At 43.5% G+C, this 25,128-nt stretch overlaps 2 protein-coding genes across 2 annotated transcripts; both read right to left on the bottom strand.

Annotated features, from left to right (window-relative positions):
* Positions 1-489: 489 nt before the first annotated feature.
* Positions 490-3,491, bottom strand: znf576.2 (zinc finger protein 576, tandem duplicate 2). Its single transcript, XM_085365044.1, has 4 exons — positions 3,329-3,491; positions 3,127-3,242; positions 1,429-1,572; positions 490-1,329 (listed from the first exon to the last, which is right to left on the bottom strand). Exons 1-4 carry the CDS (start codon positions 3,471-3,473, stop codon positions 490-492), a joined length of 1,245 nt encoding a protein of 414 aa, XP_085221170.1. The 5' UTR covers positions 3,474-3,491.
* Positions 3,492-14,681: 11,190 nt separating this feature from the next.
* On the bottom strand, positions 14,682-24,061 carry znf576.1 (zinc finger protein 576, tandem duplicate 1). Its single transcript, XM_085365042.1, has 9 exons — positions 23,662-24,061; positions 22,008-22,520; positions 18,247-21,896; positions 17,906-18,173; positions 17,444-17,632; positions 16,635-16,718; positions 16,348-16,534; positions 15,993-16,200; positions 14,682-15,893 (listed from the first exon to the last, which is right to left on the bottom strand). Exons 1-9 carry the CDS (start codon positions 24,059-24,061, stop codon positions 14,682-14,684), a joined length of 6,711 nt encoding a protein of 2,236 aa, XP_085221168.1.
* Positions 24,062-25,128: the final 1,067 nt, after the last annotated feature.

Here is a 25,128-nt window from a genome sequence, read left to right as displayed (position 1 = left end):
GTCTTTGTGCCGATCTCACAGTCAATCATTTCTGAATCTGAGGTTATGGGACGTTGATTTACAAAAGAAATCAAGAGATACTGTGCCAGGTGGTATACAGACTGCAGAAATCAATAGTTTCAAAATTACATATTGGTTGAGAAACCTTAATACTTACTTGGGATGACTGTATTTTCACTAAGTGCCTCTACATTCCAGCGGATGTGTCTGCTGCCATTTGTGGCTGGAACATCATTCACTATGAGGCTGCTTTCCTCTTTCACCGGAACAGTATTGCGATGATGCAGCGGCTGCACGCTTGCAGTCTGTCTATTTTGACTAGTGGATGCAGTCAGTGGTTGATTCGAACTGTTGTCTTCAACCTTGATCTCATCACTTCCAAGAACTTGTACCTCATTTTCAGTGATGTAGCCCAAACCCTGTAATGAAAACAATTTCTTAAGTATGCAGTGTTGAATTCTATCTAATTTGTCTCACTTAGTTTCTGAATCATCTTTTTCCACTTGTGTTTTCATGCTTTTCCTCTGGGTGGCTTTGCTGATTAGCTTTCAATGTGCGCTCTCGGCCAAAGCTCTTCCCGCAGGTCGGACAGGCAAATCGGCCATTGGCGTGCGCCCGGGAAATATGGGCATCCAGCTGCTCTGGACGGGCAAAGCTCTCTTCACATTCTTCGCAGGGGTGGGCTTTCCGTGGGGCATGCTTCTTCTTCTTGTAAGCGCAGAGCTGAATCGAGCGGGGGAATGTGAGGTCGCACTCGGGGCACGGGTGCTGACGGGGTGGGGTCGGCTCTGCTTTAGGTTTCTTCTCCTTTGCTGAAGCCTGACTCTCGTCCTCGGGAGTTTTATCTTCCGTTTCTGACTTTGCTGTCACCTTCGAGGGACGGCCACGCTTTGCTCCGCCTGCTTTCCCTTTTTCTTCCGCTGGGGTTGCCATCGCGTCTGATGTGCTGCCGGCCTTCACGGTCTCCTCGTTAATGTCTGCTTCCTCTTTCTTTTTCCGCTTTCCCTTTTTCTCAGCACCTGCCGGGTCTTTGGCCTTGGCAGGCCGTCCGCGTTTCTTGACAGATGAAGTGCTGCCGTTGCACTGCTGACCTTCGGGGTATTTCTCCTGGTGTGCAATCAGCTCTGATTCAGCTTCAAATCCCTGGCCGCACTTCTTACAGCGATGAGTTTTTGTAGAATCCTCTGGCTGTTCTGTAGTCTCGACATCTGGGCGTGGATGCTGGGTCAGGCGATGAGCACGCAGCAGTCCGGCACTACGGAACGTTTCATTGCAATCTTTACAAACCATCTGTTTCTCTGGACACACCTGTCTTCTATGGGATCTGAGCTAGACAGGAGAGAAGTAAATGGTTATGCAACAGGTTAAGCACAAATACATAAAGCTAGAAACTGATTCATTCTGCAGTATGTTCTAAATTATACTCACTTCAGAGAACGTTTTAAAGCTCTCTTTGCAGTGAACACATTTGAAGGGCTTGTCATCCTTGCTGTGTGTTGGCTGATGCTGCGTCAGTTCCTCAGATGACAGAAATGTGCAGTTGCACACGTAGCATGTGAACAATGTGTTTCCCTGAGAAAAGATGACCAAAAAGAACGGGGAGGAGAAACATTTAAAACCTAAAGCTGCTATTAGGGACATGGAGTTGTGAACGCTCTTTGAGAGAAAAATGGGCTTCTACTCACTCAACTGGAATCTGGCACCTTGAGTGTATAATGTAAAAGCTATATAGTGTAAGTATGTCTGTGAAGGTTCTCAGTCGTCCAGGTCATCGTAGTCTAAAGAGCTTGGAAAGAAAAGAGTCTGGATTTCTTTAAGTTGCTTGAAGACGTTTCACCTCTCATCTGAGAAGCTTCTTCAGTTCTAGGGTCAAATGGTGGAGACTCACAGATTTAAGCCCTGTGGGAGTGTCCCCCCCCCCCCCCCCAAGAGGGACAATGGGCCCCCTAACCATCTGTCTTCTCTATCCAAAATGTGAACATTGGCATCCTCAAAAGACAGATGGTTTGAAAGAAGCCATCTATGCCCACTGTGAAAGACCATTTTTGAACAGAGGCGGTGGCTTACGACACTGTCTGCCATCTATAATCCAGTTTGGAGATCCCTTCCCTTAACACCGACTCACATCCTTGGCCATTTGACCTCAGTAAGTCACATGACAGGGTGAGGCTAGGTTTCACAGTGGGTTCACCCGTAACCTTGGCTGATTGTGATCCACACCCGTTTTCACACCTTGGTTCACGTGATTACGTAAATCATCAATATGGGGGTCCATAACCCTCTTGGGGGGGGGGGGGGGGGGGAAGAGACACTCCCATAGGGCTTAAAATCTACTCCCCACCATCTGACCCTAGAACTGAAAAAGCTTCTCAGATGAGAGGTGAAACGTCTTCAAGCAATTTAAAGAAGTCCAGATGCTTTTCTTTCCAAGCTCCTTAGACTATATAGTGTAAGCTACACTACGGTGTTGTTACAGTGGGTTGGACACGTCCCGATTTTTTTTTGCTGCAGCCATTTTCAAAATGAATGAGGATGGACTGAGGAAGTCTGATTGTGCAGGCTTTTACATGACAAAGGGTGCACAGGGATTTCCAGATGGCATGATACAGAAGATCACTAATGGACAAAAGCACCATAACAGCACGTAATGTAACGTGCGAAGCAACTAATGAGGCGAACACAAATGGGACATTACTAGCCCTCGGAATGCTAACATTTGCAACACCAGGGCAATGTGTGCAATATTCTGCTTGGTGCAAGATGCTACACACATAGGCTGAACTTAAAGGATGATCTAGTGACTTGAGAAAGTGATTACTCTTGATAAATTGTTCTCAAACACATGGGGTGTTTTTACAGATCGATGTTCTTCAACATAAACTGGAACATCCCTATTTCTTAGAGTAACTTTATCAAAGGAGGACTTTGTTTATGGGTCAATGGCAGCTAAAACCACAAAAAACCCTCAAATCTGCAGTTTTAAGTTTCATTATTGCAAAATTGGAAAGAAATTAAAAAGAAAAATCCCAACTATCCATCATTGAGCAGGGTTGAACTCTGGTGAATAGATTAAGACACAAAAAGGTCATCAATTTAGTTAAAAATGACACACTCTGTTCTTCTCACCTGCTGAAGCTGCTGCTTGTATTCCTCCCGGTGGCTCTTCTTCATGTGTCTCTCCTTGGCTTTTGCACTGCAGAACGTGATGAAGCATTGGAAGCACTGCAGGTTTTCATGCTGGTCTGAATCCACAACAGAATGTCAAATTTATTATGTGTTGTTGCTTTTAGGAAGCTGATTTAAAAGGTATGATCGCTGCATCACTCACAGGAATGAACCGAGGGAGCCGGAGGTCCATTCAGAGTGATGGGTTTGTATGGTTCTGCCGGCTTTTCCGGGGGAGCCTCGGGTGGTGGATCCGGCAAGCCCCGTCCCATCACGATCTCCTCTATGTTCAAGATCTCCGAGTCCATGGTGCGATGTTCCCTGTTCTTCCTGGAGTCAATTTAAAAACAAAAAAGACACGAAACAAAGTTTAATTACCACGTGGAACAAACACTAGTTTAATAGACAGCGGGAAACATAACAGCGCCAGAAACGCAGATATGTGCTCATTACGTAAAGTTCAACAGATGATTATACAGAAAAATAATCGCCTTACTGATTAGGTTGGTTGAAATAACGCCAATGCAACAGTCTTTAGAATCATCAGCGTATAAAAGCCAAAGGCCGTGAAACCTCTATACAGCATACACTTCACTAAAAAAAAGCATTGATATATCCACGCGGTAAATTGAGGCTGTTTCAATTACAGATAACCGCCTTAGCTAAACGTTTACGTTAACGTTAATAACAAAAGTACCATGCTAGCTCAATACTAGTTTACAGGTTGGCGCTGACACCGACTCCCAGAGAGGACCGCTGAGTTTCCATGTCCCCCTTTTTTACATACCAATTTATTTATTTTTTTTAAACTTATCTTGTGACGTTTACATGCATCTGCCGCGAATCAATACGAAACAAGCTAAGACCTAAACGAAAGGCAAATAATTCGCTACAAGCCATTACCTCTAGATGTCGCGTCTACGGTACCGAAAAGTTTACGGTGACTGCAGACAGTTACGTCTTTTCATTGGCCCGGAGACTACGGTGACTGTAGATTCGGTAGACTCTGGCCCAATAGGAGCGCTGGCCCACTGTAGACTACCAATCGTCTTGCGTCACCAAAACAAGAACACGTGGCAGGACAGGGACTCAACCTGCAACTCAGCTATGTTTATGGAAAGTCGCATTTCTTTTATGTTTACGCTAAGTTATTGACTCTAAGACGCTGCTGGATTTAACTGAAGTTATACGCGGCTGAATAGCTTATTTAACTCTTTTACTATATGGATGCGGAAAGGCTGCGGAAAGGCTGCGCGTTAGCCAACATCCCATCCCCTTTTCAGTGGATACAATTGGTGATGGCAACATTTTTTTTATACCGTTACAAAAACAACAACAACAAAATAACCCATCGGCCCACCGGGCAAATGTCCAGTCCAGCTATGTACACAACTAATTTTCCAAAGCCCCTCACATTGCAGTCATAATCAAGTTCACTGATTGACTATACTGCAGTGCTGTTTTTGTGTATTCCTATTTCATCGACTATAATAAAGTGCTCCGTGTTACAGTAACAGTGAGTGGTGGATTCATTTAATGAAAGCCTAAGTCGGTCTTTAGTCTGCTTTAGACTTACTGACCTTCTTTGAATCAGCATCACAATAGTCCTAAGGGCACTGACAAAACAATTATAAATAAATAAAATCTATAGAAAGAGAAACATGTTTGATATGTTTTTTAAGTTACACACAAATAGCATTCTCCGCTAACAAGCTCAGAAGACACAACTATATAGAAACACAGAACAGAACCAAAGAAGCAATGTGTACAATCGAGTGACAAAGACAAGTTTGTGAAGTATTTGTACAACACATGCCTGCAACAGCTTCAGTGTTTCCTGGAATTGATTCCGAAACACCAACAGAGCTATTATCTCTCTGTTATGTCAGTCAAATAATCAACTATTCAGTGACCCCTTTTAAAATACTTAGTCACAGGACAAAGATAATCTCTCATAGCAACTTTGTACTGATTGTACAACTCATTTCTCTTTGACAAGTGGACCCTAACATGGCAGCAAAGTGTTTGCAATGATGCCATGAACTGCAAGAGAGGTCTTCATCTTTGTTTTTGAAGACCTTCACAATATGAATGAGCAAGCCAAGGGCCCTGAGGATTTTCTTCAAAGAGGAAAAACGTCTGAAACTTTGCGATCCTAGCTGAGACCCATCATTGCTCGTGTGAGAGACAAAGCTACGTATTTCATCATCCAACATGGGGTCCACGAGGTCATAGGTTTCAGTTTCTGTTGTAACACTGGCTTGTAACAAGAAAACAGGTCCTTTAAGCCAAGCACTGTCACCAAGCATGGAAGCAGGCACTGAGCATGTGCCTATGTCAGCAGTGTTAGAGCTCGTAGAAACATAGTGCCATTGTTTTGGTTCTGAAATCCTCCTGATTTGCTGCACCCTACTGCCAACATGTCCATAGAACCTCTTAGTCTGGTTACTTATATAGCCTAAAACCACACGGCTGTCTGTGTAGAATTCAACTGCATCAAGATTTAGGTCCAGTTCAGCTGTGATGGCTTCGGCAAGCTCTGCAGCTAACACAGCAGCTCCCAATTCCGGTCTTGGAATTCTATGAGCAGATTGTGGGGCCAATTTTGCTTTCCCCAGAACGAAGCCCACATGATGGTTCTGATCTTCAACATTGGTCTTTAGGAAGGCAACTGCTGCAATGACTTTAGTCAAAGTGTTTGAAAAGATGTGTAACTCTTTTCTGATTGCTCTTGACATCGTAGCAGAAGCATAGGTTCTCGGAATATGTACATTCTTGAGATCAACAAAAGATTCTTTCCACTTATTCCACTCAGCTTCCCTTTCTCCAGCCAGTAGAGTGTCCCAGTCTAGGGTCTCATTTGAAAGTTCTCTCAGTAGCATCTTTCCCTGCATTGTAACTGGCGAAGCAAATCCTATGGGATTGAAAAGACCATTTATTGTAGCTAAGGGACCTCTCTTTGTAAAGGGCTTCACTGTGTCGTAGTAACAGGTGCTGATGATTCCCACTGACAAGCGGCTGTGAGTAATGGATGCGTGAGTAGGTGAAGAGCCGAGAAGTTTAATCGCCTACGACGCAAACTGTGGTTTTAAACCTCTATAGATGAGGTTCAAGGTATAGGCTGTTTGTCTTCTAGTGTCCTTTTTTAAATTTTGTTGAAATGTATTTGATGTTTATTATAATTTATGTTTTAGTAGTGATTTCTGTGGAAGAAAAGGCCAAGACAAATCAGGTGTGCAGCAAATACAGTTGCCTACTCGAGGTATGTTAATGTAATATATCTGACATTAAAAAAAGGGAAAAAAAGTCTATTATGCATTATAATTTAACTTATATTGTATTCCCTCCTGTAGGGCAGGCTGCACATGCGAACTTGTCACTGTTTTTTTTCCTCCTTCTCTGTATGGTTGTGTTTTGTTGGTTTTAGCAGGTCACCATTTTTAATTATTTTTGTTGTTTTATTTCGGGTTTTGTTTATTTTTATTGGGTTGGTGCAATACTAAGCGGGCAACGTGCAATCCCTGAGTGGGGCTCATACCTCGGGGGAATGAGGATTTTTTAGTGGTGCTCTGTGTGTGGATTTGCCGTGATTAAGGTTCAAATGGTTCAATGGTTCAATGGTAACTTTATTGTCCCTGATGGGAAATTGATTCGCAGTATGTCAAAACAAACAACAAACATACAACCAACACATCACGTACACTCATTAAAAAAATACTATAATATAATATAAGCCTGATAAAACAACCTAGATATTCCATCGAAAAAAGTGCAATGGCAACAACACTTACAATTTAGTGTTGTTAATTAAGATAATAGCACTAGGTACAAATGACAATTTGTGTCGCTTTGTCTTCACTGCAGTCATTTTATAACGACGACCTGATGGAAGCAGTTGAAAATCGTTAAAGAGAGGATGATCTGAACACAACAGGACAGAAGTTGCCTTCCTCAGCACCTGCCTGTTATAAAAGTCCACAAGCTGGACCTGAGACCTCCCTGAAATCTTGCCCGCCACTTTAACCAGATTGTTAAGTCTGGTCTTATTATCTATGGACATACTACCGTACCAAGCAATGATACAGAAAGTTAAAACAGATTCAATAAAACTTTTATAAAAGAGAGTCATCATTTCAGATGAAACATTAAAACCTCTCAACCTCAAAAAGTACAATCTTTGTTGGGCTTTTTTCACTGTAGCAGCAAGATGTGACTCAAAGGACAGGGTCTTATCAAGAACAACCCCCAAGTACTTGTAACTATCCACCATTTCAATGGCTGCACCATTTACCACTGTAAGCGCAGGATGAGGGGATGACTTCCTGAAATCTATAACCATGTCCTTGGTTTTCAAGGTGTTAATCATTAAGAAGGACTGATCACACCATGAAACAAACTCCTCCACAACAGGCCCATGGGAATCCTCTTCACCATGAAGGAGGCTTACAATGACTGTGTCATCTGCGTATTTGATGAAATGCCTATTGGCCTGTGTGCTGCGACAGTCATTAGTGTACAAAATATACAAAAGAGGAGAGAGACAACAACCTTGTGGTGAGCCAGTGGAAGAGTTCAGCTGTTTGGAAAAACAGCCGTTTATTCTCACACACTGTGATCTATCAGTTAAGAAGTCTAAGATCCAACCAACGAGATTAAAATTAAGTTTAAATTGGTTAAGAAGCTTGTCCACTAAAAGATGTGGCTGGATAGTATTAAAAGCAGAAGAAAAATCAATAAATAAAAGCCGAGCATGAGCTTTGGCGCCATCAAGATGGCGATAAAGGAAGTTCAACAGAGTGACCACTGCATCATCAACACCTCTACAAGGCCTGTATGCAAATTGTAGTGGATCTATCAGCTTCTCTACTTGCTGCAGGATCTCCTTCCTGACAAGTTTTTCGAAGGACTTCATCACTAAAGATGTAAGAGCAACAGGCCTAAAATCATTTGATGTAGGTTTTGTGGTCTTAGCAACTGGAGAAATAATTGATTTTTTCCATACCTCTGGAACCTTCTGTTGCTGAAGAGATAAAAGAAAGATGTGATAAAAAATACCACATAATTGCTCAGCGCATGTTCTAAGCACCTGGCCACATATATTATCAGGACCTGGACTTTTATTAGTCTTACTCATTTTAAAAAGATTTCCCACCCTTCTTTCATCAAAGAACAAAACTGGGGGGCCTCTGGTGCTCTCTGTTAAGGAATCCAGTGTATTCCTTGGAATCTCGAATAAAATCTGTTCAGTTCATTGGCTAACTGAAAATCTGAACTAAAACCAGGGAGACTTATCTTATTACAGTCACTGAGACAGTGACCAGTCATGTGTTTCATGCCAGCCCAAGCCACCCTTAAGTTATTGCTACCCATCTCCGCCTCTACCTTATCCTTGTATTTTATTTTAGCTTTTTTAATTTCTGATCTAATCTCCTTCCTAATTTCTCTGACTTTCAAGGTATTCCCTTCAGTAAAAGCTTTATTCCTTTCGTAAATCAGCCTCGTAAGAACTTTAGAGGACCATGGTTTGTTATTAGGGAAAGAATTCACAACCTTTGAGGGAATAATCATGTCTCTACAAAAGGATATATATCCGCAGACAACGTCAGTGAGTTCATTAATGTCTCTACATGATTCGGTAAACACCGACCAGTCTGTACAGTCAAAGCAGCCCTGCAGGGCTAAAGAGGCATCATCACTCCAAACCTTTATGCGGTGTTTCCTCACTTTCTCTCTTCTCAGTACAGTCTTATAGACTGGCAGAAGATGCACCGTGTTGTGATCCGAGGATCCGAGGGCGGGGCCAGCCACAGATGTATATGCACCTTTTATGGAGCCATAACATAAATCCAGAGACTTATTGAAGCGAGTGGGACAGTGCACATACTGATAAAAACTGCTCAGTGTTCTCTTCAAGTCGCAGCGATTAAAGTCCCCAAGAACAATATTAGGGGCTTCAGGAGAGAGAGATTGTAGAGAGTGGATAGCATTGGAGATGGTGTCAGTCGCATTCTTAGGATTCGCTTTGGGGTGGATGTAAACGACGGTGACGTTGATCTGTGGGAATTCCCTCGGCAGATAAAACGGCCTCAAAGACACAGAGAGGAGCTCAATGTCAGGCAGACACACTTGTCTACGAACGGTCACATTTTTACACCATTTCTGATTTATATACAAACACACCCCTCCTCCTTGCGATTTCTGGGTAGCTCCGGGGTCTCGATCCAAACGTATGGGAACCCCGAAGCCATTTAATTCCAGAGAACAATCAGGGTCAGAATCCTTGAGCCAAGTCTCTGTGAATGCCATTAGACATGCATCCCTGTAGTCACGTAAATGTGCAACATTCAAATGCAGTTCATCTAATTTACTCCTCAGAGACTGCACATTAGCCAGGATTATTGATGGTAAAGGAATACGGTTGTACCGTATTTGCTTCCGCAATCGCTGACGTAGGCCTCCCTTCTTACCCCGCTTCCTTGCTTTGACTCTGTTAAAAACAAAAGTGCCCCTGTGATTACTGGATAATCCAGAGCTGGAAAACACTGGAGGGTGAAAAGAGTCCAAAGACGGGCCTGTCCACCGAAGATCCAGAAGAAACTCCCGTGAGTATGTAATTGTGTGGGAGTAGCACTGACTCCAAACAACCGTCAGGATTGCCAATAAAACCAAGCGAAATAAAAAACCCATCTTCAACAAAGAAGTTCCACAAAGCACAAGCCGATGCTGTAGGATTTCCTCAGGCAAAAAAAAAGAAAGAAAAATAGGATAAAATAAAGGAATAAAAAATAAGTTAAGACACTGACACTGACAGACAGAGACAACCTGCTGGTCGCCGCAAGAGCAGCGCCCGCCACGACCCTAGTAGGTTTATTAAGAGTGCTTTTGTATTACCACCGTCTATTGCCTGAACTAGCACTTAGTGCATGCTATAAGTGTTCGGTTGGGCCTTTTTATGTTTGAGGTGGATTTGTCTCTTTTAGAGTGACGAGCACCTGGGACCGCCAAGGAGGAACAAACCCTCAGGCGATAGCTTCGTTGCTGGCAAGGTTGCACCGCTACTATTTTTTTTGTTGTAGCGATGTTTTAGGTTTTTTTTCTCTTTCTCAAAACTTTGGTGTCTTGTCATGTTAATAAATTGTTGAACATCTTTTACTGATATTGACCCTCTTGTCCTGTTTATTCTGGATTCGATCCTGTGAGAGTTTTTTTTGGTCTGAAAGTTCGTACTAGTCATAAGAGAGGCCCACAGTGGTTACTTGGTGGCTTATACCACGCTACACATGCAAACGTACACCTATCTGGAATAACCCTGACATATTACAAAACAATAATATGATTAATTTCCCAGAATAGAGTTGTAAAGGAATTAAATACTTAGAACATATATTAGAGGGAACAGAATTTATTCCATTTGACAGACTAGTTGCACAATATGGGATCAACAAGAAAAGATTTTTAGAATATCAACAAATTACACTCAACAAAAATATAAACGCAACACCTTTGTTACTGCTCCCATTCCCCATGGGATGGACGTAGAGACCTAAAATTCATTCCAGATACACAATATAACCATCCCTCCCAAACAGTGGTCACAAATCAGTCCAAATGTGTGGTAGTGGGCACATCTGCTATATTGAGATAATCCATCCCACCTCACAGGTGTGCCACATCAGGATGCTGATCTGACATCATGAGTAGTGCACAGGTGTACCTCAGACTGCCCACAACAAAAGGCCACCCTGGAATGTGCAGTTTTTTGCGCTATTGGGGGTCTGGGGACCCAGAACCGGTCAGTATCTGGTGTGACCACCATTTGCCTCATGCAGTGCAACACATCGTCGCATGGAGTCTATCAGATTGTCAATTGTGGCCTGTGGAATGTTGGTCCACTCCACTTCAATGGCTGTGCGAGGTTGTTGTTGGAGGTTGTTGTTGGAGGTTGTCTCTGGGCTGGGGCCCTGGCCGGGCCTCAGGGCCTTGGGTCCTGGTTTGTGTGTTGCTGGGGTTGTGGGCGGGTGGGTGCATGGGGGCCCATCCCTGGCGCAGGGTGCCGCCGGTGCGTCGAGCCACCTGGGGGGGCTCTTCAACTGGTGGGGGAGATTGTCACACCTAGCAGGAGCTTTCCTCTCCCCAGGAACTCTCTGCAGGAGGGGGAGATACAGGAGAGGTGGAGGAAGATCTCAGCCTGGGTGTCTATTGTCTCATGTAGTCTGGAAGATGAGTGGATGGTGGGGTGGGTGCAGTTTTCTCTGTGGTGGGGTTGGGTGGACTGTCCCGGGCTCTGTGGGGCCGGGGGGCGCTGCTGCGCTGGACCTGGATGGGCTGGATGGGCTGGATGGGCCTGGGCCCCCTTTCCCTGGCGGGTCGCGGAGTATGGGAGTGCCTACTGGGGTCAGCGGGGGAGCTGGCCCCAGGGAGGGGTCACCTGCCCCTCCCTTCCTTCCCTCCCCATCTCCAGCTGCCTCCCTCCTCCCGCTCCACCACAACCACCCACACATGCAGGGCCTTGGAGTAGGGGTATGTCACCAGGATGCAGAGGAGGCTACCCCCCCCCCTCTGTCCCCTTCTGGCTGCCTCTGCCTCAATTTTATCCCACAACTTAGACATTCACATTACTCACACTCTCATTACACATACATATAGGATCTTGGGGGTGGGCACGATACACGGAGTCCAAATTACCATCAGGGTGTACACCTCACCCCTGGCGTCGTTGCCCACCTCTCAATTTTGAATACACGTAGACATTGAGGGCTAGCAGGAGGGACCATGCGCTTACCTGCTGCTCTCTGGCAGGTAGCTCCATGCCCTCCTGGGTTTTAATTGCACCTTAGAACACACATGCATCAACACTACAATGAGCGGGTGGAGGGAGGTTTGGAGTCTTCTCTCACCCCCGTTCTCTGCGGCCTGCTGGAGCGGGGGGGCTAGGAGGAGTTGGCCGTCCGACTGCGGTCTGGAGTGTGGGGCCTCCCTGCTGCTGCGGAGTCGGGGCGGTCTGCCTCTCCCCACCGCAGGGAAAAGGGTAACACCTCCTGGGTCTGGGTGCAGTTCCCCCCTCCAGGGGCAAGGGTACCTAGACCCGGTTCGTAGAGTACGCTTGGGGAGTGTGATCGTGTGTACAGCGTCTCTTCATGTCTGTCTCCACGTTGGTTGAGTGTGGAGTAAATGCATATGAGAGCATGAGGGTGGGAATGGATGTTTGTGTCTGTGTGTGCCTGTATGTCTGTGTCTATATGTCAGGTTGGGTATCAGACGCCACCTCTCTGGGGACATCTCAGGCCCTCCAAGGTTTGGAGGCCTATCTCCACCCACCACCACTTCCCCTGCCAGTGGCGGACTCCCTCAGGTGTCGGTGCGTTGGTGGTTCTTTGTGTCTGGGGATGGGCGTCCGGGTACACACCGGCTCACTCCTTGGCGGCCGCTTATCAGGGCCTGGAGCCTGGGGCTCGCTCGGGCCACTTCGGAGGTGGGGTGCCCCCGGCCTCTCGGCCTGGGGCTCGGTCACTCAGGCACAGCTGGCTGCCGGCGGAGCTCACGGGCGCGTCACTGCAACTCCCCCTGGCTTCTGCTCCGCGGCTGTTGAGTGAGCCCTCATCTGGGACTCTCCTCAGCTCTTACTGGGACAGTGGCGTGGCTGCCCCTCTGTTGGTCTTCCTTGGTCTCTTGTGTTCTGGGGGCCTCTGGATGTCTGGAGTTTTGATCTCCTCCATGCCTGCTTCATGCCCTGAGGGACGGGGCTGTGGCTCCCCACATTCCCTAGCAGATCGTTACATGGAGAAACCTTTGGAATGCAAGCATGCTGATCCACACAGGTATGCACACAGGTGTACACACAGGTATTCACAGACGCGGACTACAGCTTTCTTGGCTGCTGCCTCAGGGCACATTGTGCGCTGTCTATCTTGCGTGCTGCACAATATCGTTTATTATTTAGTGTCTACTGATATTTACTGCTAGCTAGTTTATTGTGATGGTGCTGGGTTTTTTTATTATGTTGCTCTTTGTTGTTTGCTTTCTCTTCTGTTTTTTTTCTCCATACAGGTGACCCAGGTGTTTTTTTTTTTTTTGTTGTTTGGTTTTCTTTTTTTTTCTTTCTTCCCCCCCTTCTCACCGTCTCTTCTCCCCTTTGGTTTTCTTTCTCTCCCACTTCTTTCATTCTTTCTCCCTGTCCTATCCCCCAGTCATGTCTGTCCCGTTTGTAGCAACTGAAAATAAAATAAATTCATAATTATAATAAAGGTCAATCAAATGGACCAATATGGCAAGGTCATGATGATCCACTTGGTAAAATAAATCCGCTTGGCATCTTTCTTGGCCTGAAGACAACAATTCTGATGGCTAAAGATCCAAACGGGACACAAAAAAAAAAAAAAAGGAAAATATTCTGTTTGGCAATTGCTTTGATTGATTTTTAAGCATGACAATGACCCAAACACACTTCCGCGGTAAATTGCAGTTAAAGCATTTCTGGATAAAAAAAAAAAAAGAGTCATGGATTGGCCTTCCCAGAGCATGGACCTGAAGTGGTGTGGGATCATGTTGAAGTCAACATCCAAAGTATCTAAAAGAAAGCTTGTCTAAGAGAGTTCAACCTGTGATGTAGAATAAAAGTGCTCATACCAAATGTTGACTTTCAAGCTTGCTAGAATAGTATAAATTGTTTTTGCTTAATATTCTAGATTTTTTCATACATATATATTTGCATGTTTCTGCGCCTATTTCACCTTTTCTTAACACAATACAAAGAAATGATGGGTGAGTAAAAACTTGGTTGCAAGTTCTACAAACATTTCTTCCATTTTGACGTATATTTGTAGCTTAAATTTATTTATTTTTTACCACCCATTTGTACAGTACTCTGTATTTCAAAACTCATACAAGCATGCATCAGCTCTATGTGCTACTATAGTTTTTCTTTTGATAATGTTCTAATGACCGATGGACTTTAATTACTCACATTGCTGCAGTACTGTGTCCTACTCTGTTATTTCAGTACACAAGAGCTTTAATATGTTTTGGCACATTTTTCTTTTTCAACAACACTTGGACAGTTCAAACCGTGATAAAATGTACTTGTAAAAAATCCTCAAATGACTAAATAAATAATCAAAAGATGCATGTTTTTTTCCCCATTTGTCCTTTATTGTTTTCTAAAACTCAAATAAATGATACTTTCTTTAATACTACAATTCATAGAGCCAAAAAATAAGCTCACTGTAGAATGTAAACTAGATCAGGTGAAAATAAATAGTTGAGGGCAAAAGTATCATGATGGCCACAGTGAAAAAAACAAACAACTTTTTACACTTCTTTTCCAGCACAGTGTGTGGCTCTGAGTCTTTTTTTCTTTCTGAAGGCAAATTCATTTTTTACAACTCCTAAATGACATATTAAGATTTTTTTAAAATGCATCACAACAGCCCTATAAAAGCATGACAGTGAAAGGCAGTGAGTTTCCCTACACCAAAAACACAGTTACAATCAGAGATTGGTAAATTCTGTAGCAGATACTACTCTTTTCCCAAACTTCCCTGATTATGGAAATTCAAAAAGCAGTTGTGGTTACGTGAGATACAAAGAAAGACACAGCACTTGAGGCATAACACTCGTGATGTCCTCTGACAGTCCCCAAAACGGCACCTGCCCCCCTCTCCCTCTCCAAGCTGCTCCGGCCAGTGACCTGAACCGTCATATCGTGTGGCTGCGTCTGGCAGAGGACTCTCCTCCACCAGGATGGGACTGCGGGTTTCATTTGTTGTGTGAACCTCTGCTGCCGGCGGCTGGGGAGGAACTGAGTCTTGGGTATCCGAGCTACTAGAGAAGATCAAAGCCTTGGACACTTCCAATCTGAAAGCCATGAGAGTCAAAGGTGGCACGGATGCTCTGAAATCCTGTCGATACAGGAGCCAGGAGTTTACCAAAGCCAGATCCGTGAGGTACCAGAGCACTGCTTGGGGCCAGCAGCTTGGTGCAGAGGCCGTGAGGGGAATTGCATAAAGATTTTTCAGTTCTCTGTGGAGACGGGCCGACATCTGGGCTTTCTCAAAGTTTTCAATGAGAAAGGCCGCGCTCCTTTGGCCATTTCCCGCAGTAGAAAGTATGAAGCCACAATGGGATCTGCGCAGCATCAACTTCCCATCTGAGCTCACAAACTCATCACCGATCTGTCCTCGAGCCCCTCCCACCCTGCCTGCTCCATGAACCCCAGCAGCTAAAAGGCGTTCGAGCATCACAGGGGTGGACAGTTCCTGTTTGCAAAGGAACACCATACTACCTTTGGGGACCATTTTTTCTACAGCACCTTCTTTGTCTGAGAGATCCACCTTAAGATCGACATGTAAGAGTAAGCCGTCAAATCCAATTAAAGCAGTGCTGTAGAGAGACAGTTTGTTGTTGTGCACCTTCCCAGTGAGAGGAAGTGGATATTGGTCAACTGCATAATCGCCCTCTCGTCTTAATGACTGGCACCCTGCTTTGAAACGACACAATAATGGATGAACTTTCCACAGGGGATCAGCCTGTTTTGAACCATCTGAGCCATTTGCCTCGTCACCACATTGATCACTATCACAAGTTCCTTTGTGGGGATTAGCGTTGGCTGGATACTTTGAAGAAGTCAGCTTCAGCGTGCGAGACAGCTCGAGGAAACGGGACAACGGGATGGCTTCAGCAATCAACGGCACCTTAGTCAAGTCTTCCCAGTAGAGCTTTGCACTGGGAAACTAAGAAAGTAACAATAGAAAAATAAATAAAATTAGGTTTTAGCATCTAACCAAAAATGAGGTAATAATTTCAGTAATCAGACAGGCAGAAATACAAACCTTCAAAGTTCCCATTGCGATGTGGATCCCAACAAAGCGTGCAACTTCCCTGGCCGTGACAGCGTCAGGCATGTTGGACAGTTTATTTGTACAGTTGGCAAGTTCTACCCAGGTATCCCAACCAAAGTACTTAGAGAAGTAATCAATGGGCTCTCTGGTTCTGTTGCCATCTCTTGGTGCATTAGACGGGATCACGGATGTTGGCAAACTAAGGGGGGAATAAAGTCAAAAGAACATCAAGAGCAAATCTTACATGTATTTAACAGAGGAACAACAGCAATAATAGAAAAAAAGGGTATTTAGAGTTATTTCTATGTATGATAGTTTTGTAGACTCAAAGAAAGTCTTACTGTACCTTTGCGATGTGTGATCTGACTGTTGTGCGCTGATGGCCGAGTTCTTGGAGAAATAGGCCATTACTTCTGCTTCTGAATCAAGCTGAGGATCTGACAATTCAAAGCCACCCATATCCTCTTCATCGGGACTTTGAAGGAGAAACTCATGAAGATCTGGTAGGTGCTGCCACTCAGAGTCTGACACAGCTAAAGGACAGATTTATTAAGTTTTATTGACATCATCAATAAACAGTTTAAGAAAGTCTCTTAAATATAAATACTAATCATTCCACAAAAGGGAACAAACCTTGTTGCTCGATGACCTCAGGATCTGAGAAAAGACCTTCGACTCTTGTTTCCTGATAGTCTGGTACAGAATTGATCGATTCACCTGTTTAAACAGACTCAAAATTAATATATAAGCATTTAAGTAGTATTTGGAGAATACCAAATATAAAAATCAATAAGAAAGTCAAGTCTCTTCCATTTGTATAACTGAAAAATACTGGCGATCGTCAGTGCAACCCCTCAACCTGCTAGTAGACACACCTATGTCATCAATTTGAAAATCTTATGTGGTCCTTGTCATCATAATCACAAAACTTTCAGAACTTACTCTGACCTTGGTCACTGAGATTTTAACTCATCCACAATTTTTAGTAGATGCACCTATGCTATCAATTTGAAAATCCTAGATGACTTCCTTCTTGAGTTATTGCACTCGTAAGATTTTCAAAAATCTTGATCTCTGATATTGACATTGAGGTCACTGAGACTAAAATCACCTGAGAGTTTTAGTAGCTGCACTGACAGTAATAATTTGAAAATCCTCATCCCTACATTCTCAAGTTACTGCATTGACCAGATTTTCAGAAAACCTGACCTCTGAACTTTAGGCCAAGGTCACCAAGATCCAAACTCATCCAAGGTTTTTAGCAAATAAACCTGTGGTATCACTTTGAAGCTACTATGCAATTATCGCATTCACAGACTTAGGGGTCAACGCTGCCCACCCGCCCATCCAGCAGGGTGATGACAATACCCCATCAGCCTTTTATGACTGAGGATTAAAAATGGTGGATTTCAAAGTAAGTGGAGGTCGAGTGAGTTACTTACGTATATCACAATCAGCTGTTTGACTTTCTGTCTGATTTGCATCGTGGGATCCCTCTGGGTTTCTGCTGGTCCCAGCAGATTCTACTAGGACCTCTCTCTCCTCCTCCTTTATTGGATAGAAAATACACTGGCTGGTGTTGAACTCTGGTAAGATGCAACAGTCCGTTGTCCTCTCCCCAACCTCTACTGCTAAAATACAAATCAAAGAACATGATTTAACATGGCACAGTGGTTTTCCAAGAGTTATACTCATTAGCCAGAAGGTGATTAGCCATGAGTGGAATCAGAGGTGACAACAGCTAAACTTTGGTTTATCCAATAATCAGAAATCCTGTTACTCTCAAAAAAGTAACATTTGATTTAAAAAAAAAGAAATCAAGAGATACTGTGCCAGGTGGTATGCAGACTGCAGAAATCAATAGTTTTATAATTACATATTGGTTGAGAAACCTTAATACTTACTTGGGATGACTGTATTTTCACTAAGTGCCTCTACATTCCAGCGGATGTGTCTGCTGCCATTTGTGGCTGGAACATCATTCACTATGAGGCTGCTTTCCTCTTTCACCAGAACAGTCCTTATATCGCGATGATGCAGCGGCTGCACGCTTGCAGTCTGTCTATTTTGACTAGTGGATGCAGTCAGTGGTTGATTCGAACTGTTCTCTTCAACCTTGATCTCATCACTTCCAAGAACTTGTACCTCATTTTCAGTGATGTAGCCCAAACCCTGTAATGAAAACAAGTCTTAAGTATGCAGTGTTGAATTCTAACTAACATAGCTGGTACTGCAAGCGTCTCACCTGTGCTTGATTGTCGCTTGCCATCATCAGGCACTGCTCCTTTTCAGCAGTCGCTCTCTGTCTAGAAGTAAGGAACTTCTCCAGTATGAGGCCTGGAGACTGGTCCATCACCTTATCTTGTTCCGTTCCTCCATGGAGCCCTCTTTCCTTCATTACTTCTTCAACACTCGTGGTAATTGACTCCAGCTCAAAGACGACTTGGTCTTCGGGAGATTCCTCTAACGTAGAGGGAATGGAAGGCAACAAAGCACCAGGAACATCTGCTTTGTTGATATTTAATTTGGAACTTGTCTCCGGCTGTGCCGTCTTTGTGCCGATCTCACAGTCAATCATTTCTGAATCTGAGGTTATGGGACATTTTTCATAAACTACCTGACAATAATCCTGCTGTTTCTCTGAGTCTTTGGGAGCATCTCCAGCTGAAACCCTCTTTGATGGTAAATCCCTTTTCAGACGCCCTGTTCCTCTACTCCTACCTCTCGCAGAATTCATAACTGCTCCCTTTCCTTCTGCTTTTTGCCTCTGAATTAAAACTTCTTCTTCTTCTTCTTTGATCTCCACTTGATAAGTGGAACATGAAACAGTCTGCGAAGTCAGACTATTTTCAGTTGTATCAGTACTGACTAGGATAGATCCTTTATCATTATTTCCATTTTCAGAACTGCAGCTTGCAATTGATTCATTTTGAGGAACAGTGTCACGTTGAGAAGTCAGATCGTCTTTCTCATTCTGTTCCCCAACAGTGACTAAATCTACCTCTAGAAGTAAATCTTCCTTAATATCTTCCTCTGCAGTACCCTGGACTTCAAAATCAGAGCTGGAATTCCTTGGGGTACCTTGTTCTAGCTTCTTATCATCTGATGCCGAAGGTTTTTCTGTCTCATCAGTCTTTGTCTGAGTAGAGCTACTTAAAGTGGTTTCGGATGTGAAATCTGGAAGAGTCCCATAATGTTTCGCCTGTTCAGATGATGAGTAAATGATTGGCGATATATGAGATGGATTACCATCTTCTGTTCTGCTTCCATTCTTATCTTCATAGGTCTTCACTTCAGCATCTAGAGGAGGTATGGGTAAAGATGGGGAGGGGATCAAAGCTGGAAAGGAGAGACTTTGTTCCCTTTCTTCTAATGCATTCTCTCCCATCTCTGTCTCAGTGTCCCAGTCTGTAGCAGCATTCTTCACCCCAACAAGCTTTTCACTTCCTTTGGGAAGCTGGTAAAGATCCATGGTTGAGACGCCTTCAAAGATGTTCCCATTGGTGTAAGTGAGACTGGGACTTTCTACAATATGCACAGTTGCCTTGTGCTTCTGTAGGGATGAGACTTCACCAAATCGCTCTCCACAGTCCTTACACTCTAAGGAACGCTTGGAATGAGATGTTATCACTCCTTCAGTCTCTATTTTTGAGGAAGCTTTACGTTTTCTGGTGTTCTTTGGCTTGGCAGGCGTTGGCTCAGGTGGTTGATGAGAAAGCTGGAGCGAGGACATCAATGAAAGTGCTTTCTGGTTCTTCTTGGGTCTTCCTCCTTTTTTCTTACCTTCTGCTGTGAGATTATCTGTGCACTCACTTGCTGGATGCTTGAGATTGTTGCTGTTAGTCTGTTGAGACATTGTCTGGGACTCATGAGGCGAAGCCTCTGAGGCTTGGGTTGATGCCTTGGAAGGGTCCAACTTGTAAACTTTCAGCTGAGGCTGTTTATGGCCTTTTAGTAGAAGCAGAGAGTCTTGCTTTATATTTGAGCAAGGTGTGTCTGCCTTTTTGACTTTCCCCCCTTTTTCCATGTCTGTCTTTGGCTTCCCATCCTTTGCATTTTTGCGTTTTTGCTTCTTTTGTATTATTTTTGTCTGTTTTTTCTTTGTAAGTATAGGCGATGCTACAGTTTTGTGCTTACTTATTTGCACAACACCCACACTGGCCACTTCCGTTTGCTTTTTCATCTTATTTTTTCTTGTATCCTCTTTGAGCTGTTCTACTTGTGGGGCTTGGGGCGATAAGGGTGAGTTTGTTTCAGCAGTAGATAATACTCTTTCTACTTTTTTATCCTTTTTTCCTTTCCTTCCCTTCTTCTGTGACGGTACTTTTTGCTCTGTGAGTTTTTTGGGTGGTGTCTTGCTTCTTGTCGCCTCTTCTTGCATTGGCTGACGCTGCTGCGAAGGCTTCCTCTGTTTCTTGTTTTTCTTTTCTTTGCTTTGTGGGCCAAATTTAACAACAAGGTGGGGTTTTTTTGACCTTTGGCGCTTGGCAGGTTTGGCATCAATTTGTAAGTCGTCTTGGTAGATGCTTCCCACAAAATCTTGCATATATCCTTGAAAGAAAAAAGCTCTGGCTGGCTTTCTTTTCCGGACTTTCACCAGCTCTTGGGCTGACATTACATTAATGGGTAATTCTGAGATCTTTGCCACCTTCTTAGACTGTAATTGCGACAGAACCTTTTCTTCAGCAGGCGGATTTTCTGATTCAGACAGGTTATTCTTGGAATCTTCCAGCAGTTTGTCAGGTGGTTCTTCTTCAGGCTTCTTTTGTGTCTCTTCTTGTGTGTCTGGATCTATCACAGGGTGCACCTGATTTAGATCTACTGTTTCCATATGTGAATCAAAAACTTTTGTGGAATGGGTTTTCGATTCACTTGAAGCTTGCGTGAGTGTGTTTGCTTGAACAACTGTGCAAGAAGAAATGTCCTGTTCCTCTGGTTGTAAATATGTTTGCTCCAACTCAACGGTAGGCATAAGAGGTGGAACTGACAGGCTGGTTTCTTGCTCATCTAGAACGGTATGCTCTGCAGTTTTATCGAGAGTCTCTAGTTCTGTAGTTGGTACCAGAGAGGAGGAAGGGATTTCATTTTGTTGGATTGCTTGGGATTGCTCTAGCACCTCAGTTGGTATCAAAGCAGGGGTAAGTTCTAATATGACCATCTGCTCCAGATTTTGTTTAGGATCATCTACCTCATTCTGACTAACCATTTGCTCCACAGGATTAGAATGAAGCACATCAATATCCGGTTGCTGAAGGATCTGATGCATCCCCTCTCCCTCAGGTCTCTCTGCTTGTTCAGTTGGAACAAGTGTAAGCTCTGCATTTTCACCTGCTGCTATGTGAGGACCTAATACTGAGAAAGAGGGATTTTCTAGCTGTCCATCTGGAGTAATAGGTTCCAGTATAATTGTTTGCTCCATTGGATCATATGGATTGTTTGACGGGTCACCTTCATCTGTCTTAGAGTCTGTTTGTTTCAGTCCTATAAAATCTATCTGCGGTGGACTGAGATTCACATTCACCGGCTCTAACCCTTGTGATACTTGCTGCACCTCCAGTGGTGGAGCATGAGGTGGCACCTGCCCCAGTATGACAACTTGGTTCACTTTCTGCACATTTCCCAAAGACTCAATAAGTTTGCGAATCTGCTCTGTGTCAATATTGGCATCAACTTTTTGCAGGGGTCCGTTCGGCTCCACCTGTAGTAGTGCTGGTTGGCAGATGGATATCGGAGTTATAATGGGTGTAGTCTGTTTCACTTGCTGACCTTCTGGGAGAACATTACTGGCAGTAGCAGGCAAGGAATTGTGTTTAGTTTTCATGTGGTGCAAACGTGTCCTGGAACTCTTGAAAGTGGCCTTGCACATAGAACAGGGATACTTTGTTGCTGAAGCACCTAGAGACAATAAACGAAGAAACTTTATGGTGATGCTTTTAATTCATTTCAAGTCATGGCATTTCTATTTAACAACACTTTACCACTTGTACCAATGGCTTTTTTCCTTACCATCATTTTTTCTCGGTTGTGCTTTAGCTGTGGTTTCTCCCCCCTCTCCTTCAGCTCCCTCCGGCGAGTGTAACACCAAATGTTTCTGCAGAGCCTTGGACATGGTGAACCTCTTTCCACATTCCTTGCAAACATAAGGCCTCTCTCCAGTGTGTGTGCGCCGGTGATACTTCAGCAATGTCAGCGTTTTGCAAGGTTTGCCACAGTCAGTGCAGGCATAACCATCTTGGCCAAAATGAATTTTTTTATGAACGGTCAGCTCTGATGACTTGTTGAAGGCCTGACTGCAGATTGGACACTTGAAAGGTTTCTTCTCTGTGTGGGCTTTCTGGTGGACCATGAGCTCTGTGGAGTTTGTGAAATGTCGATCACAAACATAACAAGCAAACAGGGCATTCCTCAGTATGCACTGTTCATATTCTGCTGGGTGGCTCAGCTTGAGATGACGTTCTTTGCTCTTGTGATCGCTGAAGATTATATGGCACTCCATGCACTGGAGGGAAAGCTGAGATGCTACAGGGGAAAAGGGCAGAAGCAGAGTAAATACATATAACACACGTCTGTATCCCTAGACTCAAATCCATACAAAACATACATGCTCGCAAAAACAAACACGTGATTCTAGGATTATTTCATTTGCGAATGTGTAGGTAAATTTGGATGGAGGTAAAGACAGGTTAAGAAACACCCGACAAAAATTATACCGCATAGTATTGCAAATTTTTTCCATGGCAATATTGTATCCATAATGGGAACCAAATATCAATAGTTTGTTAAATAAATGAAATACTATTAACAAAAGGGCATCTCATGCACCTCCATCCTGAGATAACACATGTAGCCAAGCAAACTCAGATTAAATTGACTCGACAAAAGAAACATCCCAAACTGGACACACTTAGCCTGACAAAGCTAATGGCTCAGTCACAAAGTTAAAGACAGGACAGCAACCTCCTTACAGCTACAAAAAACACGATTAAATAAAAAATTGTTTTGTGCCTGGTGACTGCATTGATGTTTTTCACATTCTGTGACCAATCCCAACTTGCTGTAACTAAATGGTTGCTTAGAGCTTGGACTGACAATTACTCATAAAGAGATTGTGGAATGTTTGCAAATATTTCCTCTCTAATTTACAAATGTAGACAGATTGCCAACATATTTCCATCAATGTGAATGAGTCTTTGTTGAGTCAAGTTTAAGAACATAGTTTGCAGTTGAAGAAAGGGAGGATAAATCGCAGAATATGCATATATAAGCATACTGGAAATTGTTAGAAATCAAAATAATATCGTACTGTGGGTAAAGTACTGTGATAATATTGTACTGTGGAGTGTCTGGTGATTCCCACCTCTAATATCAACCCAACCAAAATAATTTCTCACTTTGAGTTTTGTCTGCTACTGAACATTAGATTCTATTGACTGTACAGATTTAACCAAACTTCAAACAGTATCAGCTTAATGAAGCAATGTTAGGTTTACATCTTGTAAAAGTACTGCAAAGGATACAGTCATACACAGTTAAATACTGTAGATATTGTTTACAGCAGAATATGATGTCTCCTGTAATTCTAAATTTGAAATAATAACAATCAAGCAGGTCTCTCAGTCCTCGACAACATATAACATGGAAAGACAAGTAAAAGACTCACATGTGAGAGGCATGACCAGCGGTTTGGACATATCCATCTTCAAAGGATCTACCATGGCCTTCTTGGAAGGAACATATTTCCTGCCGTCACTCACAGCTTTCTCCTGCTTTTTACCCTTTTGCCCATCACATCCAGCATTCGTGTTAGTTTCAGGTACCGCTGGTTTTGCAGCTGTGTCCACGTCCATCCCTACCTTTGCAGGTGTTTCTGCTGATTTTAGCCTTGCTGCACTTCCCTCCGGTGCAATTACCTCCTCAGTCTCAGCAGCAGCTCCCTTGCTGTCTTTTTTTTGTGCATCTAGCTCATTTTGTGCTGGCTGAGCCTCAGTGTCCAGCGGTGGCTTTGAGGTCGCTGTGGTCACAGGGTTTGACCCACTCTGAGCCTGGTTTGCAGTCTGCATTTGTAGTCTTTCTTGTTCAGATGTTTCTGCGAAATCAGGTTCCAGACAGAAACACATATGACTGATAATTACACAGATATTAATCGCCCTACCTCATTTACCTTTTTGCCAAGACTGCGGGTTCTACACATTTTAAAAGGAGTGAAAAGCATCTTTGTAATCCACATAGCGACAGCTGGGGGACTAGCGCATATTGTTACTGAGCTTGTAACATTTGCATTACAAAAAAAACAAAGCAAAAAAAACCAAAAAAAACAACAACAACATGGGGCTCAGCCGCCACAATGAGGTGTTAAAGAATAAAAAAATAAATAAAAATTAAAGACATGTGAAAACATTTGAGGACCATATTCCTACTGGTGAGTTCCTTGAGCAATGTCTCTCTAATAACCAGACGAAGATAATGGTAGCCTGGTTAGCCTAATTCACTGATTTGCGGTAAAAATCAGAGTGCAAAATGCGATACTTCCGCTCTGATAAAGCGCCAAATACACTAAATAATATTTCTCGATTTAAGACCATCCATCTACACAGACGCCCACTTACACAGACACGGTGTGTGGAAGTAGGAGGATGTAGATTCAGCGTTACCTAGACTCACTCGTCCGCCCAAACATCACCGCGTCGTTTCTGACAAAGCCTGCACGGAGGAGATGCAGACATCGTGACGTCACGTCTGACAAAGCTCGCGGAGGAGTGACGGGAAATGTGGTTTTCCAGCAAGTTTGGGCCACTCTGAAAACTGTTACTACCGGTTGGCTTCCTTGACCAGTGTTAAGTCCGTTTCAGTTTTTTTGTTGCAACAAATAAAATATCAGAAGAGGGAGAACAAAAACCTTTAAAAAAAGTGTAATATTCATTTTTATTGTAAAATTTCCAGGAATCCTCAAAGTGCAGGTGTTCACAGAGACACAGACTTTGTAGTATAACCTTCATAAACTCACACTGTGACTGCACACTCATGTCATGTGCACGCATGCAAACATAATCACAAAAACCGTCATTCTAATGTGAAGCGTCTGTTGTATATACAAACCCAATTCCCAAAAAGTTGGGATACTGCGTAA

Source organism: Diplotaxodon limnothrissa, linkage group LG11 (assembly GCF_057381915.1).
Source record: "Diplotaxodon limnothrissa isolate DT_005_m linkage group LG11, D_limnothrissa_male_GT1.1, whole genome shotgun sequence".
Lineage (NCBI taxonomy): Eukaryota > Metazoa > Chordata > Actinopteri > Cichliformes > Cichlidae > Diplotaxodon > Diplotaxodon limnothrissa.
This window is presented reverse-complemented; position numbering and strand designations above follow the sequence as displayed.

What these genes read in the sequence shown, in the direction of transcription:
- znf576.2 (XM_085365044.1), bottom strand. Translation starts at nt 3,473, where the DNA reads ATGGACTCGGAGATCTTGAACATAGAGGAGATCGTGATGGGACGGGGC. An exon ending in ACAAGCAGCAGCTTCAGCAG is followed by an intron (nt 1,573 to 3,126) that starts GTGAGAAGAACA and finishes ATCTTTTCTCAG; the next exon opens with GGAAACACATTGTTCACATG. An exon ending in GCTTTAAAACGTTCTCTGAA is followed by an intron (nt 1,330 to 1,428) that starts GTGAGTATAATT and finishes TCTCCTGTCTAG; the next exon opens with CTCAGATCCCATAGAAGACA.
- znf576.1 (XM_085365042.1), bottom strand. Translation starts at nt 24,061, where the DNA reads ATGCAGACTGCAAACCAGGCTCAGAGTGGGTCAAACCCTGTGACCACA. An exon ending in TGAGGTCATCGAGCAACAAG is followed by an intron (nt 16,535 to 16,634) that starts GTTTGTTCCCTT and finishes TCTGTCCTTTAG; the next exon opens with CTGTGTCAGACTCTGAGTGG. An exon ending in TCAGATCACACATCGCAAAG is followed by an intron (nt 16,201 to 16,347) that starts GTACAGTAAGAC and finishes TTCCCCCCTTAG; the next exon opens with TTTGCCAACATCCGTGATCC.